Genomic DNA, 25,748 nt, shown 5'->3' with positions numbered 1-25,748 from the left:
GGTAGGTGTAGAGAGAGAGCAATAGAGAGTACTCTCTCCAGGCGGGTGTTATGCCTGGGGACCGAAGTCCACTGAGAGTTAGTCAGAAGGAGTATATATAGTTAGTGACATTTGAAACTTCGTAACCGCGATGTAGGCTTCTAGCTAATTGCGTTCTAGCTCCCTAACGCCATCTGTTAGATGACGTCGACAGTGGCAGCTAGAGGAGACGCCACAGCTTGACCAACTATAAAAAAATATTGTATAGGTAGGTACAATACCTATACAATCTTTATCTTGGTGGCGCATGTGTGCTTTGGCCTGTTTTTCTCATGTTTTTCTCCGTAGAAATTAGAATTTCAAGTTACATCCAGATCATATACATATAAAATTAAAATATTTCACATATAAAATCTGTGACTATTCAAAGTTGAACTCGTACCGGCACCCCTTTTCACGCCGAGGTATGTATAGTGCTTTTCTCAAACATGCAATGAAATAATAATACAAACCAAACAAACATATGATGATGATAATGATTTTGTCATGTCCTAATGTGATAGATTATTCAGTGCGTGGGGTATTAAAGGGGAACGAAATTTTTATTACTTTTGCGCTACGACTACGATAAAGATGTTGTTTACTTTTTTGTATTTTGTTGAAAACGTTATTGAAAAATAACGATCTTTGTAGTATTCAATAGGTGGCAGCACTGAAACTGCTCTGAGCTGCTCTGAGGGCTTACCGCGAACACCGAATTTCGCAAATCTTTATCTTTAAAAGGGAAATTTTTTACTCCAATTAAGGTACAATTAGAGTGACATAGAAAGATGCCCGCACCCTGAACATACTCTGACTGACTAAAATATTTTTATTATTTAACTTTCATCAAAGATAGATATCTCAAATTTTAAATAGGGGATATTACCCTATTCTGCCAGCAGAGTGCAGCACTAGCCTTTTTAGTAAACCATAGAGTAATTTATACATACTGTACCTCTCTGTACGTTTAACAGGTTTTTGACAAGTTTTCAGAGATAATAAAATATGACATTGATGCATCAAGGCGGTTTGTTTACAAAGGACCTACCGGGAAATGCGAATCCGAAATTTCGCTACCTGCCTCTTTGTCGCTCGAATATGCAAGAGTGACAGAGATGTTAGATAACGAAACTTTGATTTTCTTGTTTCGTGATAGACCCTCATATTGTGGTAGTGGCGCCCCCAGCGCAGAGTTTCACGTAATATTCCCTATAGTGTAATTAATATAGTTTATCAAAGGACTGTCTCATTTCAAACATAGACAGAGAGAATCATACTATCTTTGTCTTACACTAGTACTAGCACCCAAAAGAAAAGGATGAGTATAGTTTTTGTTCTTATTTACTGACAATATGGTTTGACCAACTATAATTGCTTTGAGGGCTAACGCGTATGAATTCGCCGCTAGGGGCGCTAGTGTAGATGGTGGTCTTTTCCATAGTTCGAAATGTCAAATGTCACTTGTCACTTCAATGACTGACAGCTGTTCTTTAGTCTTTTGAACCACCATCAACAGAGGCGCCAACTGTTGAGCAAAAAAACGATAGCCCTCATTACTTATGTTTGGCTGTTTGTTTCTGTACAGTGTTGGTACAGTGTTCCTAACGATGACATTTAAGAAAAACTAATGGCAATCTTCAAACGTCAAACAAATGTCAAAACTGACTGTGAGATTCGTGAATTGTTTGTTTTTACGAAAAAACACATTAGAAAGTGCAAGCAAACAATTTACATTTATTATTCGAAATCAGAATAATGCGGCAATAATAGGTTTATTCAATCAAATCAAAGATCTCAGGAGTCATTGTGGCATTCATATTTTAAAGTGGTTAGCCTTGAAGTAGATGTCATCTATGACGATAAATGAGTGCTTGTTTATTTTACATTTAGTGATATTAGTTGCGAATTCACGATTATATGGCTTTGATGGTTGACTTATGTTTTGCGGCAAATCGGAAGAGGCATGTTTTTCCCACGGAATCGGGAGAAGGGAGTAGGCTTAGTCGTCGTGAGTTGGATCTGCCTGGCCGTGCTGTGCGCCGCGTCCTCGGCGCCCTGCGACAAGACGCGCAGGATCTTCACCGAGCCCAGCGGCGTCATCACCGACGGACCCACCGACTCTAACTACACTCAAGTCAGTCACTCTCACCATGCCAATTCAAAACTTCAACATTTCACTTCAGCACACATTAATCATTGTTTTCTTATAGGACTCCCATTGTGAATGGCTTATCAAGGCAGCTAATAAAAGTCAGTTCATAACATTGAGCTTCCTGCGTATGGGCACAGAATGTTCTTATGACTATGTCTTTGTGTATGATGGAGACTCGTTTGATGCACCATTACTTGGAAGCTTTAGTGGAAAAACTGAACCTCAAAATGTGACTGCCTCAAGTGGATATGTAAGTAATTTTCTACCATGTTATAACTTAAGCTGTAAGATCACCATAGGGGCATAGGCAATGATCATTGTTATTTTACACCTTTACTTAATCAGTTTCATTATTGTGATTAAAATGTCATTAACACAAATTTAATTTGATATACACTTTATTGTGACCTCAAACAAAGTCAATAAAACAAGTTTTCATACTTAAGAATGGTGGTTTTGGTGCACATGAAAATACCACTGCTAGTCTGCCTGACAGTTGATTTTTGCTTGATGTTGCAAGAGGAAAAACCTGAATCACTATGCCTCTTAACTTTATCTAGTACAAATAAGTTGTAAACAACTTTTTTTTTTCATTATAGTTTATTTTTTCAAATATTTAGGTTTTAAAGAAAATTATCAGGACACATTTCATACTTAAACTTTATTTCACAAAACATCTATTTCTTCCAATGATGGACTTGAAGTCCAATAACTTAATTTCATGCATAAATCTGTAGTAATAGATAATACTATATTCTGACATAAACATTACAATATATTATTAATATTATTATTCTAACTTTCAGGCTAATAAGATAGCCTATATAGAGATCTGATCACCTAAGAAGCCCAAACTAGGAACAAGCAAAATGTACTTTTATTGTATTTATAACCAGCTCAAATAGAATTCTAGTAATAGAAATTGTAATTTCTTTGATCAGGGTTCGCTTCTAAGTTATGAAAATAGCTATAATGATTTAAACTAAAAACTACATATTATACAGTGTAAATAAAAATTATGGGCCCAGGGAAAGTACCTTAAAACCTTAAGTTAGCTCATTTTACTTAAAGGAAACATTCTTTTAGTTTTCAAAAGAGAGAAAACTGCACTTTTAAGGCACTTTCCCTTCAGGGCCCATAAATTTTTTCCACCCTGTATAATATAGTACTTTGCTGATATGAAACAAGTCATGTTTAAAAATCATTTAATCTATTTGAGAAATTATATCTCCATGTATTATGTTGCAGATGTTAATATTGCTGTATAGCGACACTAATTATGTTCTTGACGGTTTCCGAGCAACTTATGCCATACATGACTGCCCCAACAACTGCACTGGCCACGGGTTGTGTGTGCAGCACAAGTGCTTCTGTTTTGGCACCCGCGGCGGGCAGGACTGCAGCTTGCAGCTCTGTCCTAATCAATGCTCAAATAATGGACAATGCAAAGGAGATAGATGCTTATGCAAGAAGGGGTAAGACTGTTTTTAATATAATCACAGTAGAACATACAATGATAATTTACACAGCACTAATATAAAATAAAATAACTTCTATTTATGCAGGAGTGAGATGCACTTGCAGCTCTTGATAATTTGTACGTTAATATTGTCTTCGGTTACCGGGATAGTTACATATGTTACTGTCTGAGACAAGTAACTGACTAGTCGCGCTAACAGCATAAATTCAATATACGCGATATAATCCGTTTTCATAGTTTTATTTCAATCTGTACGTTGTTAGGTGAAGTAGCAAGGCTGTGTTTGAAAGAAAACTTACATAAAATATCATAAATATTGTCTTTTTAAATTGGCACAAATGTAATGATTAACTCTTCAACTGCTAAAAACGGCTGCAGACGCGCACGGTTACAATTTAATATTAACCTGCGTGCATTACGATATAGTTGACAATGGCGCGTTGTATACAGTAGCCGTGGTGTTCAAAGGATTAAAAGATGTCACTGAACCTCCCTGGAATGATTCTGCAGTCCTTGTGGAGCTTTGGAAATTCAAGTTTTATAAGTAGTCAATAATTTCCTCTTTTCTGAAGGCCTAACACAAGTCAGTGACCATTTTTAAACTTTTAAAATCATTACCTTACTAACATTTGTGCCATTTTCAACCGAAAGGTACCACATTGTCACTTGTCAATAAGGTTGATTTCAAATTGAAGCTATATGGAAATAGCGCCTTATTGACAACCGACAATAAGTACCCTTTTGATTGAGAATGGCACATTTAGTAGCACAGTATTATCATATTAGTGACTAAAGTAATAGTACTATGATTCTCGTGTTAGTGACTCACGTAAGAACGCCATGACAGTTGTTAGAGAATACTTAATATGACGAAGTTCTAAATTGATGACTGCACAACAGTAGCGTAGACGTAATGATAATTAGGAAGTTGTTGATTTATTCCATCTTACTTAGACAGTGACATGACTTAGTAAAAATATTGCGTTTTGATAAACAGTATTGTAACTAATGCTTTGTATTCTGGAAAATAAATCGTTAGATATTCAACCATTGTTAATACATAATTTGATTTAGTTTTGACTTGAAATTGTCTTTTCCTTTATGTAACATATTCCAAGCAAGTTTTTGAACACAGTAGCCAGCATACAATATTGCATTGTCACCACAGCTTGTAATGTGACAGTACGATTTTAGAGTAGACAGGTAACATAGTTATACAGATGGTGGACACGGAAAGTGTTCATGCTTGCCAAAGAGAATATATAGGATAGAGTCATAGTAAATTTTGTAGTCACAGTAAATTTACTACCATCTATCGACACGCGATTAAAACTAAAAATAAAAATGTATAAAAATATAAAAATTGTATATATAATATATATATTGTAGTAGTAAAGTAGTAGTAAAACTCTTTATTGTACAAAAATAAACATAAAACACGAGAAAAACGCAATTGTATATGGATAAATGATTTTTTTATTTGTATTTATTATTTTTATATGATTTTGATTTGACCCATGTTCTTTTACTGATATGTGTTAAAATTGTTAAATAACAAACGAAACCGTCAATGCCATCTAGCCGAGAATAGGCCAAAGGTGTAGGCGCCATCTGTCCGAGAATAAATTTTTCTTGATTTCCGATGCACGTTTTTTCCTTAAACTGTATTTATCTTATACGGAGTTACATAGGTCTTTGATGCTTAATCCCGTTTCCGTAACTGTGCTATTTGGAATCGTCCTTATAAGTTTTACCTGCACAGCTTACAATAAAAGCTCGTATTATAAATTTTGAGAGAAACATATTTTATAGAATTGTCAACACTACATCCCAAATGAATGTAATCAACGTTCAAGTTGATCATTATAATTCCTTTCCATATTTCCTGCTTCATTATCAATGTCAGCCACTCATTATTAGGAAGGCCAAGGCAATTTAATAAAGCAATAATCGCTACAATTTTCAGTTTTTCCGGCGAGTCTTGTTCCTTGAAGAAGAACGACAAGGTCGGCAACAGTTGGCACTGGCTGTCTCGCTCGGAGAGCGGCATGACACGCCGCGCGGCTCACTCCGCTGTTTATGTCAACCACACGGACTCTCTATACGTATTTGGAGGATATGATCTGAATAAAGTTTTAGGCTTATTAGAAGTTTATAGGTAAGTCTATGTTATTGTTTTTTGTATACTTAGTTGAGATAAAGAGTGAGCAATATTATTTGTTCAAATATAAATCTTATTGTAAAGCAAGTAGTTTCAAATTACGACGACAGATTTTGCTTAGTTATGCTCATGTTAAATTATTATAAAACAATATGTGATAACTTTTTGCAGGTTCTCAACTAGTCAATGGTATGATGAAAATGAAAAAGTATTACGTAGATATCCAACTAATGAGGAAATAGATCAGTCATTTTTAACTCTCTTTACAAAGGTAACTATTTACTTAATAACCAATTGTGCTCTTTTGCTCGCAAATAACTGACTGGTTGCGACATTTGCGACGTTGACCTAAAAATTATCATAACAAAGAGAGGTAAACTCATGAAAAACTCAGCACCAGTTCTAATTATTTCACGTTGCATTATAATAACAACGTAACAAAGCACTTTTTGTAAGTGTTCTGTACGAATATTGAAAACATTTTTTTTTTCACAGGGCAATACAGATGGTAGCTGGCAGATAGGCAATAGGAGTTCATTATTTAATTTACTTTTATCCTCCGTATCACACCATGACAAAACCACATTACCTCTAATGTATTCTCATTCACCAACGCCGTATTCCGAAAGTTATTTGCATTTTACTGACAAACCGGACTTTTCGAATGCTATTATGAAGTCTAATGATACAAAACCTGAGCCGAGATACGGGCACTCTGCTTGCGCTTTTTCTGCTGGTTTTGTTTTGTATGGAGGGAAGTTATCAGACGGTAGTTTGTCTTCGGAGCTATGGCTGTATGACGCTGAGACTAATATATGGACACTGAGAGCTGTAAATTCATCATTCTTGCCTCCTGGACTAACTAGACATACTCTAACAGCTGTTAAGGATGAACTGTATCTTTTTGGAGGCAGTACGGTAGATGGAGAATTTTCTTCAAAGTAAGTAGTTCTATCATCCTGCGTTTTGTCTAAAAGGATATCTTACTCGATCTAGTGACAATGACTGTGTAGTCAAACCTTGTTTATATTTGACCTCTATCTCGCTACTTTAATGAGATATTTTGCATTTATAATCTAATTTGAATTACAATACAAAATTCAAGGTCATGGATACCGAAGAGAAATAACAAGTTAAACCTTGCTATAGTTCGTTTTTTTAGCATTTAGATAGAAGGTAAATGGTATGGCTTGTCTTTTTATTAAAAATCACGTTTGAAAAATAAGACAGCAAATATGTTACAATTATAAATCATATACGATCTTTTGAGCCAGCGAACCAGTTATTTATTTTTATTTTTCATAGGGAAGGGATCTTTTACATTATTTTGCTTTCATAAGTTATATAAACTAATTTTTAAAAACCGTTTAACAATATTTTTCAATAAAAAGATACGTCAAGATTGTTTACCTTTTTTCTAATGCTAAAAAAATGAGCTATAGAATCATCTCGATGAGTCGTTGATATTCATAGTGTATTTATATGACAAAATAGTGTTGTCTAACTATAGTTGTGCCGTTCTCGAGAACGTTCTCTGTTTTGTATATAGAATGTTCTCGCTCGCCCCATCATAGTATAGTAAACGGAGAACATTCTCGAGAACTGCACAACTATATATCAACATCACCTTCCTTTTCAGTATGTATAAGATAAAACTAAGCGAGCCAAATACGGAGAGTTGGGAGAAGGTGCAAGTCCGCGGCGGTAAGGAGTTGGACGTGCGAGTAGTCGCTCACACTGCCGTCTATCATTCGTACTCCAACTCCATCTTAGTGTACGGAGGCGTTGTCGCTAGTGTGGCGAGGTGAGTGTTAACTACCTTAGCAGCTGTACCATAGTTGACACAGTTCATTGTCCATTCATATACCCTATTCCAACGAGATAGGAACTACCAATAGTCAGTTAACATTTTGTTGTTAACACAGACCGTGATCGTGATACAGTAGCGATTGAGTATCGGTTCAGTTGCAATGTATCATCCCATCCATACGTCCTTCACACGCTGTTGCCAAACAGTTGCCAGCGTGTCTGCTTTTGGAGTACTGTATTTTATATTATTGCGTGCTTAAGACGAAAATGGAGGACCCGCGCGAAACCGCCTTTTCATACAAACGTAGTTCCCATTTTCCTCTGGATATTAACATTACTGAAAATATTTTGACACAATTTGTTGTATATCAACCACAGCTATGCCCCTACGTTTTTTATTATTTTTTTATTATTATTAGAGTTAGGAGCATTTAAAAATTTGTATGAATGAATGTTTTTCGCTCCTTGCTTTTACAATAATCAAAAAAACCAAAAAAAGTGAAACGTTAATATCCAGAGAGGAAAATGGGAACTACGTTTGTATGGAGAAGCGGCCCCTTTCCTCTTAAGGTCGACTTTTAGAACGCGTATTTGCGTTTGTTGTAAGTTGTAGTTCGATGTATACGTGTAGAAAATTAACGCCTGGGCAAGATCATTTTTAACGATAAAAAGCGCAGCTAAATCGTAGAAAAGTGATCACTTGCTCAATGGCGTATATCATTTAGTAACACGATATTAATAAAGGCATTTTCATTTTGATATGTAATTATTTTACTTTTGTATTTTCCAGATTTTCAAAACTGACCGATAGAATGTTTGCGTTTGATATTGACAATCGTCATTGGAGCGAAATACACTATCCCAGGGCGCATTTAAGGGACACATATGTACCGAGAGAACGAGCATTTCACACATCGACAATAATCGGTAATTTTACGATAAGGTTTTTACAGAACGGGAAAATGCCAACTAATGTAAGATACATTTTAAATCAATCAAAAAAATTGAATCAAAGCAGAAAAAGGACTGCTATACAACTGTCCATAATTAAATGGCAGATCCATCTAGAACGACTGATGTGAATTGTCAATTGTCATGGACTGTACACAGAATCTTCTTCACAATCTATTATGTGGTTATAAACGTCTGTCATTTAAATTTTATTATAATTGTATGTTACTAACAGAATATGAGACTTGCCCTGGAATAAATATCATTCATTCATTCATAATTAATTGCAGGAAATTACCTGGTAGTGTTCGGCGGATACTCACATCGGCACAACAAAGAGGAGATATGCTACGACGGTCAAATGTACTTGTACCACCTGGGCTGCCACGCGTGGATCCCGCTTGAAGTGTTGGGCAGCCCTCGCGAGTTCTACCCTAAACGGCAGGGTGTATTTGCACATGCAGCGGCTTTGAAACCTCCTTCAACGTTACTCATCGCTGGCGGATATCATGGAAATGTCAATGGTAAATGTATTAGATCTGTGTACGATGTCTTCTATATTAGATCTATGTGCGGCTCAGTCAGTATTTCATTTTGTACTGCTACAAGTACTTAGTTACTTATTTATCTGTGCGCATCGTCTTAAGGTTGCGTTTGGAATTTTCCCGAAAGCATAAAGAAACCACAGACTGATTTTAAATTTGTTATAGGTGATCTGCTAGCGTACGTGGTGCCGAGTTGGCAGGCGGGCATCAGCAACAACGACCCCGAGTCAGCGTGCCCGCGGCATCGGAGTCAGCCGGAGTGCCTCGCGGACCCCGAGTGCGGATGGTGCTCTGCGGACGATGTATGTACAGTACAGTACATCAGATAATGTATACATATGAGAGTGAAGCAGGCGGGGATGTACCAAGCAACTACCTTTGACCTTTCTCATTAGATGAATAACGAGTAACCATCTCACCACACTACACAGTTGCTGGATCTGAAATAATAAAAAAATTCTTTCGGACTTTGAATAACCCTTTAAAGTAACCTTTAACGGGCATAAGACTGTCTTAAATTACATAACACCAGTGGGGCGACCTCCTTCCGGGCATTCTCGGCTTCGTGCGGCTCATTATTAGGGTTGGCACAACTTGACGTCCCTTTGCGTGCACGACCACAAATAAGTATTTATTCTGTGATAAAACTAAACCTAGGTACTAATAAAGTTCATGATCATGATGGGAATGTAATCATATTTGCCTTACAAAGGCTTTATAGACATTCACTTGTTGCAGACTTGTTACGGCAGAACGATCGGCTCAAACTGTACAACCAACTTACAATCCATCCGCTGCGGTGGCATCTGTCCAGCGCTGGGCGAGTGCCACTCGTGCCTGATCCACGGCCCGCCCCCCGGCCGCGCCGGCTCCCGGGCTCCGCTGCCGTCCGTCAGCACCAAGCTGGGGCTGCACCAGTGCAGCTGGTGTGTGCAGAACGCGCGCTGCCACCACAAGGACGGTACGTTACTGTCGAGTGCCACTCGTGCCTGCTCCACTTGATCAATGAGATCGTTGGTACTTAGAATATAACTATTGTAGAAATGTTGACGTTAATTTTTGTGTAGTTATAACCGTGTGCGCGGTGCTTGTTGTGTTTTATTTTTTTATTTTTATGATGAATAGGCAGGCGTTTGACCACGATCCCACCTGATGGTAAGTGATGATGTGGTCTACGGTGGAGCACGCTTACCTATGAGATACCTATTAACTCTTGCCTTGAAGAGCTCCAAATTGTACTCATGCGGAAACACAGACTCGGGCAGGGCGTTCCACTCCTTGGCAGTTCGCATAAGAAATGTGGAAGCAAAACGCTTCGTGCGTATTTTTGGAATTCCTACCATGAAGCGATGCCGGAGTGCCGTTTGTCGTGTGGTCCGATGGTAAAAATGGGACGGGGGAATAAGGTTTTTTTTTAATCTTTATTAGAAAAAGGGTTTTTTCACAAATGAAAATGTCAGGTTGTGCAGTTCCTCGGCACACTCTCCGAAATGCATCCTATAAAAGATCGACAGGCTGGCAACCTTGCGACGATGCTCCAGACTTTGGAGTCGAGCATTCGTCAGATTGCTGTCATTTATGATTCTGACTTGTAAAACATGCAAACTCTTAGATACATTATTCTTTAAATGTTTCGTTTTTTCTTGAAGGGTGAAGGTGAGAAGCCCATTAAATATTTTATTGACAGTAGTATAATAATTGATTTATGTATTTTATTTACAGATAACTACGGTGTTTGTGGTGAAGACACTCCATCGCAAAACCCAGGCTGGTGGGGTACCACCGGCACCGAAGTGACGACTCCAGAGGAATGCAAAGATTTAGACAAACGACCCGGTCTCACGTTCCTACGATACCAGCAGCCGGCAGACTGGAACCATCCCGACGGGGTGTCCGTCGTCAACGCGACTACCGTCGACTGGGCCACCGGCGGGGGAAGCAATCATATCTTTACCGGGTCAAGCGAAGCGCGGCTGAGAGGTTGGCTTCGCATTCCTCAGCTCTGGAACGGAACGGGAGAGACCCTTCATGTATGCGCCGGCTATTCGAACATATCGCTCGCGCTTGGACTTAAGACAGAATCTATAGCCAACTTAACGGCCCAGCCGTCCGCCTGTTCCATCGTCGACTGGCCGTCGCTGTTCCCTGGCAGACTCGCCGTCGACATTCACGCCAACGATACGTTGCACACGGGACTGTATCCTTCTCATCATCATGCGAAGATGGAACTGCTACATAATAAAACGACGGAAACTGCTAAGGTATTTATTATTTGCTTTTATTTTTGCAAATAAAGTAAGTGTTCTGGTGTGTTTGTGCGACTGTGTATGAGTAAAACTTTAAGTCTTATCAGTAAAAAAATAACGCATACTTAATCGACTTTAGTTCGTTACAATTGTCTCGAGTTATAGTTGTCTAACGATAATACTGTACAGTGCACGGTAATAACTTGTATCGATGCAACTTGTTTTTATTGACGCGCTATCGTGTTCGCAGGTATTCACATTCGAGTTCCTGGAGCCGTACTCGGACGGGCAGTGCCAGAACTACGACAACTGCCTGCTGTGCCTCGCCGACGCGGCGTGCGGCTGGTGCGAGCTCACAGACAAGTGCGAGCCGCGCGCCGCCGACGAGCGCGCCGTGTGCGCCGCCGAGGCCGGCGTCTGGCGCTACCTCACCCTGCAACCCTCCGCCTGCCCCAACTGCTCCAACTACATCAGTTGCGAGCGCTGCGTCGCCGGCAACTACTGCGAGTGGTGGGCGGACGAAGCGCGCTGCGCCCGTCGCGGCCGCGCGGGCGGCGCCGTCGTGGAGGCCAGCGAGTGCCCCGCGCCCTGCCGCACCCGCCTCGACTGCGAGCACTGCCTCGACGAGCGCGGCCGCTGCGTCTGGTGCGAGGCCACGCGCCAGTGCTTCAGCTTCAGCGTCTACACCAGCGAGTATCAGTTCGGGCTGTGTCGCGAGTGGCTCGACCGCGCCTCGTCCGCTCCCGCCGCCGCCGCCGCCGACGACAACGTGCGCAAAGCCGGCCAGTGCAAGTCCTGCCAGGCGCACGCGCAGTGCTCCACCTGTCTCCGGTCCATGGGATGCGGCTGGTGCCACTCGCACGAGAACCCGATCACGGGCGCGTGCACGGAGGGCGACTTCACGCGCGCGCACGCCGACTGCGCGTCGCTGCTCAACGTGTCGGCCGCCGACGCCGGCTGGGCGTACGCGCAGTGCCCCGACGTAGACGAGTGCGGCCTCAAGCTGCACGACTGCCACGAGCACGCCGTCTGCAACAACACGCACGGATCGTACACGTGCAAGTGCAAGCAGGGCTACAGCGGCGACGGTCGCAAGAGCTGCGTGCAGACCTGCTACAACAACTGCATCCACGGGTACTGTCTGGGGGCGCCGCACTACAAATGTCACTGCGATTTAGGCTGGACGGGCGCCGATTGCTCCATCAATTGCGGTTGCCACAATCACTCGACGTGTCGCACCGGCGTCGGCCGCTGCGACGAGTGCCAGGACTGGACGGAGGGGAAGTTCTGCGAGTCGTGCAAGCCCGGCAGCCACGGCAACGCCACCACGGGCCAGGGCTGCCGCCGCTGCGACTGCAACGACCACGGGGACGAGACGCGCGGCTTCTGCGACGTCGCCACCGGCGAGTGCATCTGCAAGGACAACACTGAAGGACAGAACTGTGAGCGATGTAAACCAAAGTTTTACGGTGATCCCCGGCACGGCGGAAAGTGCTATTATCAATGCGAGCCTAGGGGAATGCTCAACGCGTCACAGACTGAGGGTATAGGTTCCTATAAAAGCGACCCGGACATTAAGATCATAGGCCCTTCGAAAGAATGTCTATGGATTATATCGGCTGGGGACATCAAAGATGCGATAATTCAGTTTACTATAAATTCTTCTACGCTGAACGTTCCTTGTGATGAGAACGCGGTGTACGTGTACGACGGCCTCGGTGGTGTGCCTGATATGAGCAATAATCAGCAAAGTCAGCTGTTGGGAGTGTTCTGCAATGGGGCATCGTCCGGAATCGTGGAAGCGCGCAGCGGGAACCTAACGGTCCATTACAAACAGGGACAGGTGGAGCAAGGATTTGAAGGCGTCTACAAATCGTTAGCGTGCGGTCTCTACTGCCCGTGGCCTAGAGTGTGCACCAAGGGCCACTGCGTTTGTCGCGAAGGTTTCGGCGGACCCGATTGCGAAGTGGACATTTGTCGCAACAACTGCAGCACGGCCTACGACGCCGGAACATGTGATCCCAGCTACGGCCGCTGCCTCTGCGACGAAGGTTACGGCGGCGACGACTGTTCTATTAAACTCGACAAGATGCAACTAGTATTTACGGAGCTTTTCAATTCTGAATACTTGTCCGACGGATTAGATCATCTTAGAAAGACTTTGCCCAGATTCGGGCACAGTTTAGTAGCAGATAGAAGAGGACTGTGGATGTTCGGCGGATACTCGCTGTCGCACGGACCCCTGAACGATATCAGATTTTTTGACACAAAGAATAATACTTGGATGCAAGTTACCGTCGAGGCGACCCCCGATGCTAAAATGCCTGAAGGTCGTTACTTCCACGCGTCTGAAATTTATCATTCAAAACAGAACATTTACATCTATGGTGGACTCAGCTTACAAGAAAAGAACGGTCAGAATAAGACACTAGGAGATTTCTGGCAGTTCAGCCTAAAAGACCAGAGATGGAATATCGTTAACAACAAAGAGAAACAACCGCCTCCCCTCGCAGGTCACACCCTGACTCTTCAGAAGTACCAAGATTACGAAAGTCTAGTGCTCATCGGTGGATTCTCTTTAGAGGAGGGGATGATGGCCGATATCTGGGAATTCGATCTTGACAATGATAAGTGGATAAAATTGAATTGCGGGGGTTCTAAGCCGGCCGGTATTATAGGACACAGCACAGTGTATCACGCGCCGTCGCAGAGCTTGTACGTTTACGGCGGGATATTGTATTCTTACAACGGGACATCGCTTTCTAACAAACTGTTTGCGCTCCACTACCCGACTAAGAAATGGAGCGAGCTGCCGAACTTTCCCCGCCGCAACCATTACCACGACCTGCCGCAGCAGGCGTATCTGCACTCGGCTGTAACAACCAACGAGTACATGGTCGTGTTTGGCGGTCGCAGCGACCCTGACCACAGATCTGACTCCCTCATCGCTTACATCTATAGTTGCAACCAGTGGGTCAGGCTTGTCAAAGGTTAGTAAAGTTTATTTAATTACGTTTACATTTTTACGTTTATTCATATGTTTATTTAGGCTCATGTAGTTTGTAAATAATGCCAAAAAGGCATATATGTAAAGATTGGAACCTTGTGTTATACTAAAAAATATTATAGCTATAATTACCTACTCTCCAAGATTATAATTTGATAGCTAAAGTTCCTCGATTTTTATCTAGTTTTTTGGTACCACGCATTTAAAAATTCTATATTTCTTTTTTGACCCTCGCTGTAATTTTTTTATTACAAACTTTTATTGTAATGAAGTAATGAAGTACTATTGCTTCATATTGTATGTATAGGCTTATGCTTGTATTGTATACCTATTTTCTGTTACATATATTTATTTTGGTTCATATTTTAATTACGTAGATACTTATAGACGTAGATAGGTACCAAATTTGTATTTTCTTTGTTTAGGCATAAGTATAGTCGGCCACCCACCACCGCCAACCATAGCCCATGCGATGGCAATCGACATGGAGTCGGAGAACGACGGCTATATCTACATCATCGGCGGCTGGACCGGCAGCGCACACTGCCAAGTCACCCGCATATCCCTCCCTGAAGACCTCTGCTCCCTCTGGAGCGCGAGCAAGCTGGAATGTCGAAGCCAGATGGGCTGTAGCTTTTGTAGTTCCGGAAACTACACTAAATGCTTCTCTGTGAACAAACCTGGGTGCGAGAGCAGTGATAGGGTGTCGACGAATTCAGGGGAAGCGTGCGATATGGAGCTTGTTGCAAGGCGCGCTTGCGAGAACTTTACTACGTGCGCGTCCTGCCTGGCCGCTTGGCCGCTGTATCCTGAAGAGAAACCGGCGTGCCGGTGGTGCGAATCCTGTGCTGCTGCTGTTGGTACGTATATAACAGTGTACCATCGTTAGACCTTTAAATAATTATCGCATGTAAGATGTCGTCGGTTTTTTTTTTTTTTTTTTTTTACTTTATTTAGAACACAAACAGTCACATATACAAATGGGTTTGAAGTACAAATGTACTTAACATACTTAAGAAAACAGACCTGGAGGTTCATTAGTAAGTACATAATGTTAACATACACACTAAACAGCAAAGATAAAAAGGAGATAAAAGAAAAACATGAGCCTACGGTTGTCCTACCGGAAAGCCGGAAAGTTACATTTATACATTTACTTATTTATATTTATACTTGACATATTAAAACAACTTATGTCTAAGTTTCATTCTAAGACTAGACAGGGAAGTGTGGCTTAAACCGTTTTTAGCATTGTTTTACATGTAACCTTACCAAACCGTACAGGAAAAATCGGAAAAGCGGCACAAAACTGTATTGGCCAAATAGTAGAATCTTCGATAAAAAGATTTTCAGCCTGCTAAGGACGTTAAAATTGTAATGATATTTTTGTTCGTTTATTTCGAACTATTCCTAAAATCCAACTTGTTGCACAGGTGAATGCGTTCCTACGGACGAGTCGTGTACCAGTATAAAGTGCAACGCTGGGACCACCTACATCAGCGACGTCGGCCAGTGTCCGGAGCACAGATGCGTCGCATCTGACTGCGAGAAATGCGTCAACAACCAGTGCACATGGACGCGCCATGCCAGCAGAGAAGGTAGGTCAAACATTACAAATTGAAGTGTACTTTCCATATTTCATTTTGTAAATATTTAATTCCAACTGATAATTTATATTATTCTAAAACATGTCAAAAACAATAAATAAAACAATTTAAAATTACAATTAATCGAAATACAGACTTTCCATAATTATATTGTAAGATTCAAAATGTAGATGAAGTCTGACCAAACGATCTGTTGTAGGACAAATGACAAGAATTTCAGAGGAACCAACAGAGCTGTTCAACTGGACTTGCGCCGCAATAGAAGAGCAAGGTCGCACCAGCATCCGCCCAAGAACAAGAGAAGAGTGCCCCAGCCGTTGTCATACATACACCGACTGCCAAACGTGTCTGAGCTCCGACGGCGCTGAAGGCGGCTTCGCGGAATGCCACTGGGCGACATACTTGGGGAAATGCATCTCGCCAGCGTATCAACCTGTTTACTGCGCGGGCGGGGTCTGCGGGCTCGTTCTAACCAAAGCCGATAAAAACAAATGCCCAGCGCCTTGCGATACATTCGAACAGTGCACGGAGTGTCTCCATCATTCGCACTGCGGTTGGTGTGCGATAGAGGGCGCCAACGGCGAAGGGGTGTGCACGGAGGGCTCGATCGACTCGCCGCTCGAGTACTCGACGCGGACGACGTGCGCGGCGGTCTACACGAGCGCGCATCAGTTGAACGAAACTATCGACACGTTCTCCTGGCACTACACGCGTTGCCCGCCCGAAAATGAGTGTGAGAATAATCATCACCAGTGTAAAGCAGATTCTGAGGTACGTGACACATTATTTTTTCGCTAACTACTTATTAACTTAAATAGAGTCGGCTCAAGCTACTCTGCATGGGATGTGCTAAGATACAATACGGAAATATTATCAAATGTAAGCGTCATATTTCTATGAAAATATGACGTTTATAATGATTAGTGACTCTTCCACACTGAGTTCTGTCAAAGTCTGTGCAAAGTTAGCTTAGGATGGTATTCCATCTGACCAATACCAATGTGTATTTGCGTCTCACATTTTGCTTAATGAGAGTGAGACGCAATGCACATTGGACAAAGAAATTGGCCAGGTGTAATACCACCCTTAGATGGAGTCTAGACCTTTATTAGACTATCATTTTTAAACTTTCGTATTTTATGATTAGGGACAATTTAAATTAAAACAATAGCAATGGAGTCTCTTACTAAGTTTACAAATTATTATGCAGATAACGTTTTATTACAATAAGTTTTTACTTTAAAATATATGTTTAAAACTGCATGTTCATGTATTTTAAATGTTCTAAATATTTTCTTCAATAAGTAAGCATTCGGTACCTCATCAATCCTTCAATATCCCTTCCTGTTTATAGGTGTGCCGCGATCTACCAGCGGGCTACGTGTGCGAGTGCGGCGCGGGCCACAAGCGCGGCCCCGACGGCTGCACGGCGGTGTGCGCGCAGGGCTGCGTGCGCGGCGCCTGCGTGCAGCCCGACGTGTGCCGCTGCGATTTCGGCTACGTCGGCGCCAACTGCACCATCCAGTGCCAGTGCAACGGCCACGCGCACTGCGAGGGGCCCGACAAGCTCGACAAGTGTCTCGAGTGCCACAACCACACCATGGTGAGTTTGAAAGTCGACACGGCCGTTCTGACTGAGACTAGGCCCGTCCTCGTCCCCAAATGTTAGCTATATGAGGATTATAAGTGGCCCAGTAAGGTTAAGTCAGCAATAGCATCGTCTGCTAAGACAAGATCATGTACCAGATCCTTCAACTTGCTTCTGCCACTTTTGCTAAAAATTTAAATTTGAAAAAATTGTTTGTTTTGAAATTAAGGCCATGTAAAAAGTGATGGCGTTATTCATAAACGTTTGTTGACAAATTTAAATTCAACAAACCGTTGATAATCCCTCTTTTTGACATTTCTATCTATTAGAAAGAGACAAAATTTAACAGGTTTGTAAGAGTTTGCTAAGTTTTATGAATAAGAATCTAGTTGACGGCATTATCTAATTATACCATTTACTTCAGGGTAACCAATGCGAGAAATGCAAGCCAAACTTCGTGGGCGACCCGACCGACAACGGGCAGTGTATCCCTTGCTCGGTGTACTGCCACGGCCACACCAGCATCTGCACGAGCGAGGAGCGAGACACCAGCGACTTGGACGAGTACTACCAGAGTGCGAAGGCGCGCTGCGTGCGGTGCGCGAATTATACGGATGGGCCGCGCTGCGAACGCTGTGTAGAGGGATATTTTAGAGGATCAGAGAACCTTAGCGATCCTTGCCGACCGTAAGTATTTTTTTTTCATGTGTAAAAATATTTCTCTGTATGAATCAAGGAATGCTTTTTGTTAAGTATACAACGAAATATATCACTTTTGACTATAATAAAAGTATACATACTGACAACAACTTTTGAATGTACGAAAATAAAATGTTACGCCTAACATATTTGGACATATGTATTTTGCAGTGTTTCTACATTACAATTGTAATTCTGGTCTGGTGGTCTGGTTGGTCTGGTCTGGCAGTCACTTCGTCACAAATATGTCCAAAGAAATTAGTGGAATTAAATATCGACACCCCCCCCCCCCCTTGAGGCTGCGAGGTTACAAACCTTTGTCTACACTAACTTAACATGTTTCATACAGGTGCGAATGCCACGGTCACGGCGACACTTGCGACCCGGTAACAGGCGAGAAATGCAACTGCGGCAACAACACCGAGAGCGACGCGTCCTGCCAGACCGCCAGCTCCAGCAAGAACTCTGCGCAGGAGTGCTGGCGCTACCAGTGCGTCAAGTGCCGCGACCTGTACATGGGCGACCCGCGCAACGGACACCAGTGCTACAAGACCATCAATATAGAGAATAAACTGTGCTTCGACGGCAAATCCATCGGTGAGTAGATTTTACAAATTAGAAATGAGACAAGAAATTTTGACTTACAATAAAATTATTGTTTTATTTGAAGTTTGGCAGGGTCGCCATGTAAGATGTGAGTTGTTTATATCTACTAATGAACCTCCAGGTCTATTTGTTCTTTATTTTTGCCTCTGTACATTGTGTACAATATTATGTAATATGCTTATTACGACTGTTTGTGTTCTAAAAAAAAAAGATGTGGAAACCATCCTAATTCCTCAAGTCACGTGAGTGGTAGTTCAAAGGACCATAAATATTACCATATTGACAACTTTCTATTTTATTTTAGATGAATGCAAGATTAAGCCGCGTCCGCTATACCCGGGCCAGACGGTGTTCGTAGCCGTAAATCCACGATACATGAACGTAGACATACGAGTGGTCGTGGACGTAACGCAGGGCGCCGTCGACCTCTACCTGAGCCCAAACGACAGCTCCTTCGTCGTCTCAGTGAACGGCACGCACGGCGCCCACGTTGTCGAGATCGACCCGGCGTATTACAAACACGAGCCGTACCGCAAAATGCCGACGTTCGACGACAACGTTGAAGAATCGCCGCGCATGACCTGGCATTATGAGAAGACAGAGTATACGCTCGCGGATTACAAGGCGAAGGATCTTGCAACTTACATAACTGTTGATAAGAAAAATATCTTGTTGCGCGTGCGCGAACTCCGCAACCGTCTCGTTTTGACCCTGCCTGAAAAATTCCACGAACTTGGACACACTAAATTCTACATGATAATCCGCGCGCGTCACTCTGAGGACGGCGCCGCTAGCTTCGGACTGGTATTCTTCAGACAAGACCAACTGCACATCGATCTGTTCGTGTTCTTCTCGGTGTTCTTTTCGTGCTTCTTTCTGTTCCTGGCGGCGTGCGTGGTCGCGTGGAAGGCGAAGCAAGCCGCGGACGTGCGGCGGGCGAGGAGGCGACATGTTGTTGAGGTGAATTTTTACTGTTTTTACATAATTCATGACTTGATATGTTCTTATATAAAAGCAGTGTCTCTCAGCCCCAGCACGATCCCTTAGACCATAATTTTTTTTTATACAAAACAAATAATTTTGCACTTGTATTTTGTTTATATGACTGTTTGGTATCCGAGTTTTCCGATCTGTCATTATTCATTGTTTTTATAGCGATTTTATAAGTTACAAAAAGTTGGCTCTCGAAATTAAATTTGCAATTACCATCGGCCTCCTAGAATCCACCGATTGACTTGATTGGTTTTTAGATGCTGCACATGGCGAAGCGGCCATTCGCGGCTGTGACGGTGGTGCTGCACGGCGCGGGCGCGGGCGCGGGCAAGCGGCGGCGCGCGCCCGACCTGCGCCCCGTCGCCATCGAGCCCACCGGCGACGGCCGCGCCGCCGTCACCTCCGTGCTGGTCAGGTATGTACCGGGTGACACATGGCCGGTCGCGGCTGTGACGGTGGCGCCCGACCTGCGCCCCGTCGCCATCGAGCCCACCGGCGACGGCCGCGCCGCCGTCACCTCCGTGCTGGTCAGGTATGTACCGGGTGACACATGGCCGGTCGCGGCTGTGACGGTGGCGCCCGACCTGCGCCCCGTCGCCATCGAGCCCACCGGCGACGGCCGCGCCGCCGTCACCTCCGTGCTGGTCAGGTATGTACCGGGTGACACATGGCCGGTCGCGGCTGTGACGGTGGCGCCCGACCTGCGCCCCGTCGCCATCGAGCCCACCGGCGACGGCCGCGCCGCCGTCACCTCCGTGCTGGTCAGGTATGTACCGGGTGACACATGGCCGGTCGCGGCTGTGACGGTGGCGCCCGACCTGCGCCCCGTCGCCATCGAGCCCACCGGCGACGGCCGCGCCGCCGTCACCTCCGTGCTGGTCAGGTATGTACCGGGTGACACATGGCCGGTCGCGGCTGTGACGGTGGCGCCCGACCTGCGCCCCGTCGCCATCGAGCCCACCGGCGACGGCCGCGCCGCCGTCACCTCCGTGCTGGTCAGGTATGTACCGGGTGACACATGGCCGGTCGCGGCTGTGACGGTGGCGCCCGACCTGCGCCCCGTCGCCATCGAGCCCACCGGCGACGGCCGCGCCGCCGTCACCTCCGTGCTGGTCAGGTATGTACCGGGTGACACATGGCCGGTCGCGGCTGTGACGGTGGCGCCCGACCTGCGCCCCGTCGCCATCGAGCCCACCGGCGACGGCCGCGCCGCCGTCACCTCCGTGCTGGTCAGGTATGTACCGGGTGACACATGGCCGGTCGCGGCTGTGACGGTGGCGCCCGACCTGCGCCCCGTCGCCATCGAGCCCACCGGCGACGGCCGCGCCGCCGTCACCTCCGTGCTGGTCAGGTATGTACCGGGTGACACATGGCCGGTCGCGGCTGTGACGGTGGCGCCCGACCTGCGCCCCGTCGCCATCGAGCCCACCGGCGACGGCCGCGCCGCCGTCACCTCCGTGCTGGTCAGGTATGTACCGGGTGACACATGGCCGGTCGCGGCTGTGACGGTGGCGCCCGACCTGCGCCCCGTCGCCATCGAGCCCACCGGCGACGGCCGCGCCGCCGTCACCTCCGTGCTGGTCAGGTATGTACCGGGTGACACATGGCCGGTCGCGGCTGTGACGGTGGCGCCCGACCTGCGCCCCGTCGCCATCGAGCCCACCGGCGACGGCCGCGCCGCCGTCACCTCCGTGCTGGTCAGGTATGTACCGGGTGACACATGGCCGGTCGCGGCTGTGACGGTGGCGCCCGACCTGCGCCCCGTCGCCATCGAGCCCACCGGCGACGGCCGCGCCGCCGTCACCTCCGTGCTGGTCAGGTATGTACCGGGTGACACATGGCCGGTCGCGGCTGTGACGGTGGCGCCCGACCTGCGCCCCGTCGCCATCGAGCCCACCGGCGACGGCCGCGCCGCCGTCACCTCCGTGCTGGTCAGGTATGTACCGGGTGACACATGGCCGGTCGCGGCTGTGACGGTGGCGCCCGACCTGCGCCCCGTCGCCATCGAGCCCACCGGCGACGGCCGCGCCGCCGTCACCTCCGTGCTGGTCAGGTATGTACCGGGTGACACATGGCCGGTCGCGGCTGTGACGGTGGCGCCCGACCTGCGCCCCGTCGCCATCGAGCCCACCGGCGACGGCCGCGCCGCCGTCACCTCCGTGCTGGTCAGGTATGTACCGGGTGACACATGGCCGGTCGCGGCTGTGACGGTGGCGCCCGACCTGCGCCCCGTCGCCATCGAGCCCACCGGCGACGGCCGCGCCGCCGTCACCTCCGTGCTGGTCAGGTATGTACCGGGTGACACATGGCCGGTCGCGGCTGTGACGGTGGCGCCCGACCTGCGCCCCGTCGCCATCGAGCCCACCGGCGACGGCCGCGCCGCCGTCACCTCCGTGCTGGTCAGGTATGTACCGGGTGACACATGGCCGGTCGCGGCTGTGACGGTGGCGCCCGACCTGCGCCCCGTCGCCATCGAGCCCACCGGCGACGGCCGCGCCGCCGTCACCTCCGTGCTGGTCAGGTATGTACCGGGTGACACATGGCCGGTCGCGGCTGTGACGGTGGCGCCCGACCTGCGCCCCGTCGCCATCGAGCCCACCGGCGACGGCCGCGCCGCCGTCACCTCCGTGCTGGTCAGGTATGTACCGGGTGACACATGGCCGGTCGCGGCTGTGACGGTGGCGCCCGACCTGCGCCCCGTCGCCATCGAGCCCACCGGCGACGGCCGCGCCGCCGTCACCTCCGTGCTGGTCAGGTATGTACCGGGTGACACATGGCCGGTCGCGGCTGTGACGGTGGCGCCCGACCTGCGCCCCGTCGCCATCGAGCCCACCGGCGACGGCCGCGCCGCCGTCACCTCCGTGCTGGTCAGGTATGTACCGGGTGACACATGGCCGGTCGCGGCTGTGACGGTGGCGCCCGACCTGCGTCCCGTCGCCATCGAGCCCACCGGCGACGGCCGCGCCGCCGTCACTTCCGTGCTGGTCAGGTATGTACCGGCTGTGACACATGGCCGGTCGCGGCTGTGACGGTGGCGCCCGACCTGCGTCCCGTCGCCATCGAGCCCACCGGCGACGGCCGCGCCGCCGTCACCTCCGTGCTGGTCAGGTATGTACCGGGTGACACATGGCCGGTCGCGGCTGTGACGGTGGCGCCCGACCTGCGCCCCGTCGCCATCGAGCCCACCGGCGACGGCCGCGCCGCCGTCACCTCCGTGCTGGTCAGGTATGTACCGGGTGACACATGGCCGGTCGCGGCTGTGACGGTGGCGCCCGACCTGCGCCCCGTCGCCATCGAGCCCACCGGCGACGGCCGCGCCGCCGTCACCTCCGTGCTGGTCAGGTATGTACCGGGTGACACATGGCCGGTCGCGGCTGTGACGGTGGCGCCCGACCTGCGCCCCGTCGCCATCGAGCCCACCGGCGACGGCCGCGCCGCCGTCACCTCCGTGCTGGTCAGGTATGTACCGGGTGACACATGGCCGGTCGCGGCTGTGACGGTGGCGCCCGACCTGCGCCCCGTCGCCATCGAGCCCACCGGCGACGGCCGCGCCGCCGTCACCTCCGTGCTGGTCAGGTATGTACCGGGTGACACATGGCCGGTCGCGGCTGTGACGGTGGCGCCCGACCTGCGCCCCGTCGCCATCGAGCCCACCGGCGACGGCCGCGCCGCCGTCACCTCCGTGCTGGTCAGGTATGTACCGGGTGACACATGGCCGGTCGCGGCTGTGACGGTGGCGCCCGACCTGCGTCCCGTCGCCATCGAGCCCACCGGCGACGGCCGCGCCGCCGTCACTTCCGTGCTGGTCAGGTATGTACCGGCTGTGACACATGGCCGGTCGCGGCTGTGACGGTGGCGCCCGACCTGCGTCCCGTCGCCATCGAGCCCACCGGCGACGGCCGCGCCGCCGTCACCTCCGTGCTGGTCAGGTATGTACCGGGTGACACATGGCCGGTCGCGGCTGTGACGGTGGCGCCCGACCTGCGCCCCGTCGCCATCGAGCCCACCGGCGACGGCCGCGCCGCCGTCACCTCCGTGCTGGTCAGGTATGTACCGGGTGACACATGGCCGGTCGCGGCTGTGACGGTGGCGCCCGACCTGCGCCCCGTCGCCATCGAGCCCACCGGCGACGGCCGCGCCGCCGTCACCTCCGTGCTGGTCAGGTATGTACCGGGTGACACATGGCCGGTCGCGGCTGTGACGGTGGCGCCCGACCTGCGTCCCGTCGCCATCGAGCCCACCGGCGACGGCCGCGCCGCCGTCACCTCCGTGCTGGTCAGGTATGTACCGGGTGACACATGGCCGGTCGCGGCTGTGACGGTGGCGCCCGACCTGCGTCCCGTCGCCATCGAGCCCACCGGCGACGGCCGTGCCGCCGTGACCTCCGTGCTGGTCAGGTATGTACCGGGTGACACATGGCCGGTCGCGGCTGTGACGGTGGCGCCCGACCTGCGCCCCGTCGCCATCGAGCCCACCGGCGACGGCCGCGCCGCCGTCACCTCCGTGCTGGTCAGGTATGTACCGGGTGACACATGGCCGGTCGCGGCTGTGACGGTGGCGCCCGACCTGCGTCCCGTCGCCATCGAGCCCACCGGCGACGGCCGCGCCGCCGTCACCTCCGTGCTGGACAGGTATGTACCGGGTGTGACACATGGCCGGTCGCGGCTGTGATGGTGGCGTCCGACCTGCGCCCCGTCGCCATCGAGCCCACCGGCGACGGCCGCGCCGCCGTCACCTCCGTGCTGGTCGGGTATGTACCGGGTGTGACACATGGCCGGTCGCGGCTGTGACGGTGGCGTCCGACCTGCGCCCCGTCGCCATCGAGCCCACCGGCGACGGCCGCGCCGCCGTCACCTCCGTGCTGGTCAGGTATGTACCGGGTGTGACACATGGCCGGTCGCGGCTGTGACGGTGGCGCCCGACCTGCGCCCCGTCGCCATCGAGCCCACCGGCGACGGCCGCGCCGCCGTCACCTCCGTGCTGGACAGGTATGTACCGGGTGTGACACATGGCCGGTCGCGGCTGTGACGGTGGCGTCCGACCTGCGCCCCGTCGCCATCGAGCCCACCGGCGACGGCCGCGCCGCCGTCACTTCCGTGCTGGTCAGGTATGTACCGGCTGTGACACATGGCCGGTCGCGGCTGTGACGGTGGCGCCCGACCTGCGTCCCGTCGCCATCGAGCCCACCGGCGACGGCCGCGCCGCCGTCACCTCCGTGCTGGTCAGGTATGTACCGGGTGTGACACATGGCCGGTCGCGGCTGTGACGGTGGCGTCCGACCTGCGCCCCGTCGCCATCGAGCCCACCGGCGACGGCCGCGCCGCCGTCACCTCCGTGCTGGTCAGGTATGTACCGGGTGTGACACATGGCCGGTCGCGGCTGTGACGGTGGCGTCCGACCTGCGCCCCGTCGCCATCGAGCCCACCGGCGACGGCCGCGCCGCCGTCACCTCCGTGCTGGTCAGGTATGTACCGGGTGACACATGGCCGGTCGCGGCTGTGACCGTGGCGCCCGACCTGCGCCCCGTCGCCATCGAGCCCACCGGCGACGGCCGCGCCGCCGTCACCTCCGTGCTGGTCAGGTATGTACCGGGTGACACATGGCCGGTCGCGGCTGTGACGGTGGCGCCCGACCTGCGTCCCGTCGCCATCGAGCCCACCGGCGACGGCCGCGCCGCCGTCACCTCCGTGCTGGACAGGTATGTACCGGGTGTGACACATGGCCGGTCGCGGCTGTGACGGTGGCGTCCGACCTGCGCCCCGTCGCCATCGAGCCCACCGGCGACGGCCGCGCCGCCGTCACTTCCGTGCTGGTCAGGTATGTACCGGCTGTGACACATGGCCGGTCGCGGCTGTGACGGTGGCGCCCGACCTGCGTCCCGTC

The 25,748-nt window shown here is 49.1% G+C and overlaps 1 protein-coding gene across 1 annotated transcript; it reads left to right on the top strand.

Annotated features, from left to right (window-relative positions):
• The first annotated feature begins 1,649 nt into the window (after positions 1-1,649).
• On the top strand, positions 1,650-24,513 carry LOC134740916 (multiple epidermal growth factor-like domains protein 8). Its single transcript, XM_063673572.1, has 24 exons — positions 1,650-2,155; positions 2,232-2,423; positions 3,422-3,648; positions 5,620-5,811; positions 5,986-6,085; positions 6,310-6,755; positions 7,454-7,618; positions 8,414-8,550; positions 8,865-9,098; positions 9,285-9,421; positions 9,858-10,080; positions 10,842-11,380; positions 11,616-14,355; positions 14,798-15,232; positions 15,806-15,970; positions 16,179-16,750; positions 17,334-17,582; positions 17,992-18,254; positions 18,616-18,863; positions 19,177-19,832; positions 20,123-22,849; positions 22,930-23,670; positions 23,751-24,379; positions 24,453-24,513. Exons 1-24 carry the CDS (start codon positions 1,985-1,987, stop codon positions 24,511-24,513), a joined length of 12,249 nt encoding a protein of 4,082 aa, XP_063529642.1. The 5' UTR covers positions 1,650-1,984.
• The last annotated feature ends 1,235 nt before the right edge of the window (positions 24,514-25,748 follow it).

Source organism: Cydia strobilella, chromosome 4, assembly GCF_947568885.1.
Source record: "Cydia strobilella chromosome 4, ilCydStro3.1, whole genome shotgun sequence".
NCBI classification, from domain to species: domain Eukaryota; kingdom Metazoa; phylum Arthropoda; class Insecta; order Lepidoptera; family Tortricidae; genus Cydia; species Cydia strobilella.
Note: the sequence above shows the minus strand (reverse complement) of the source record. Positions and strands in the feature narration are given on the sequence as shown.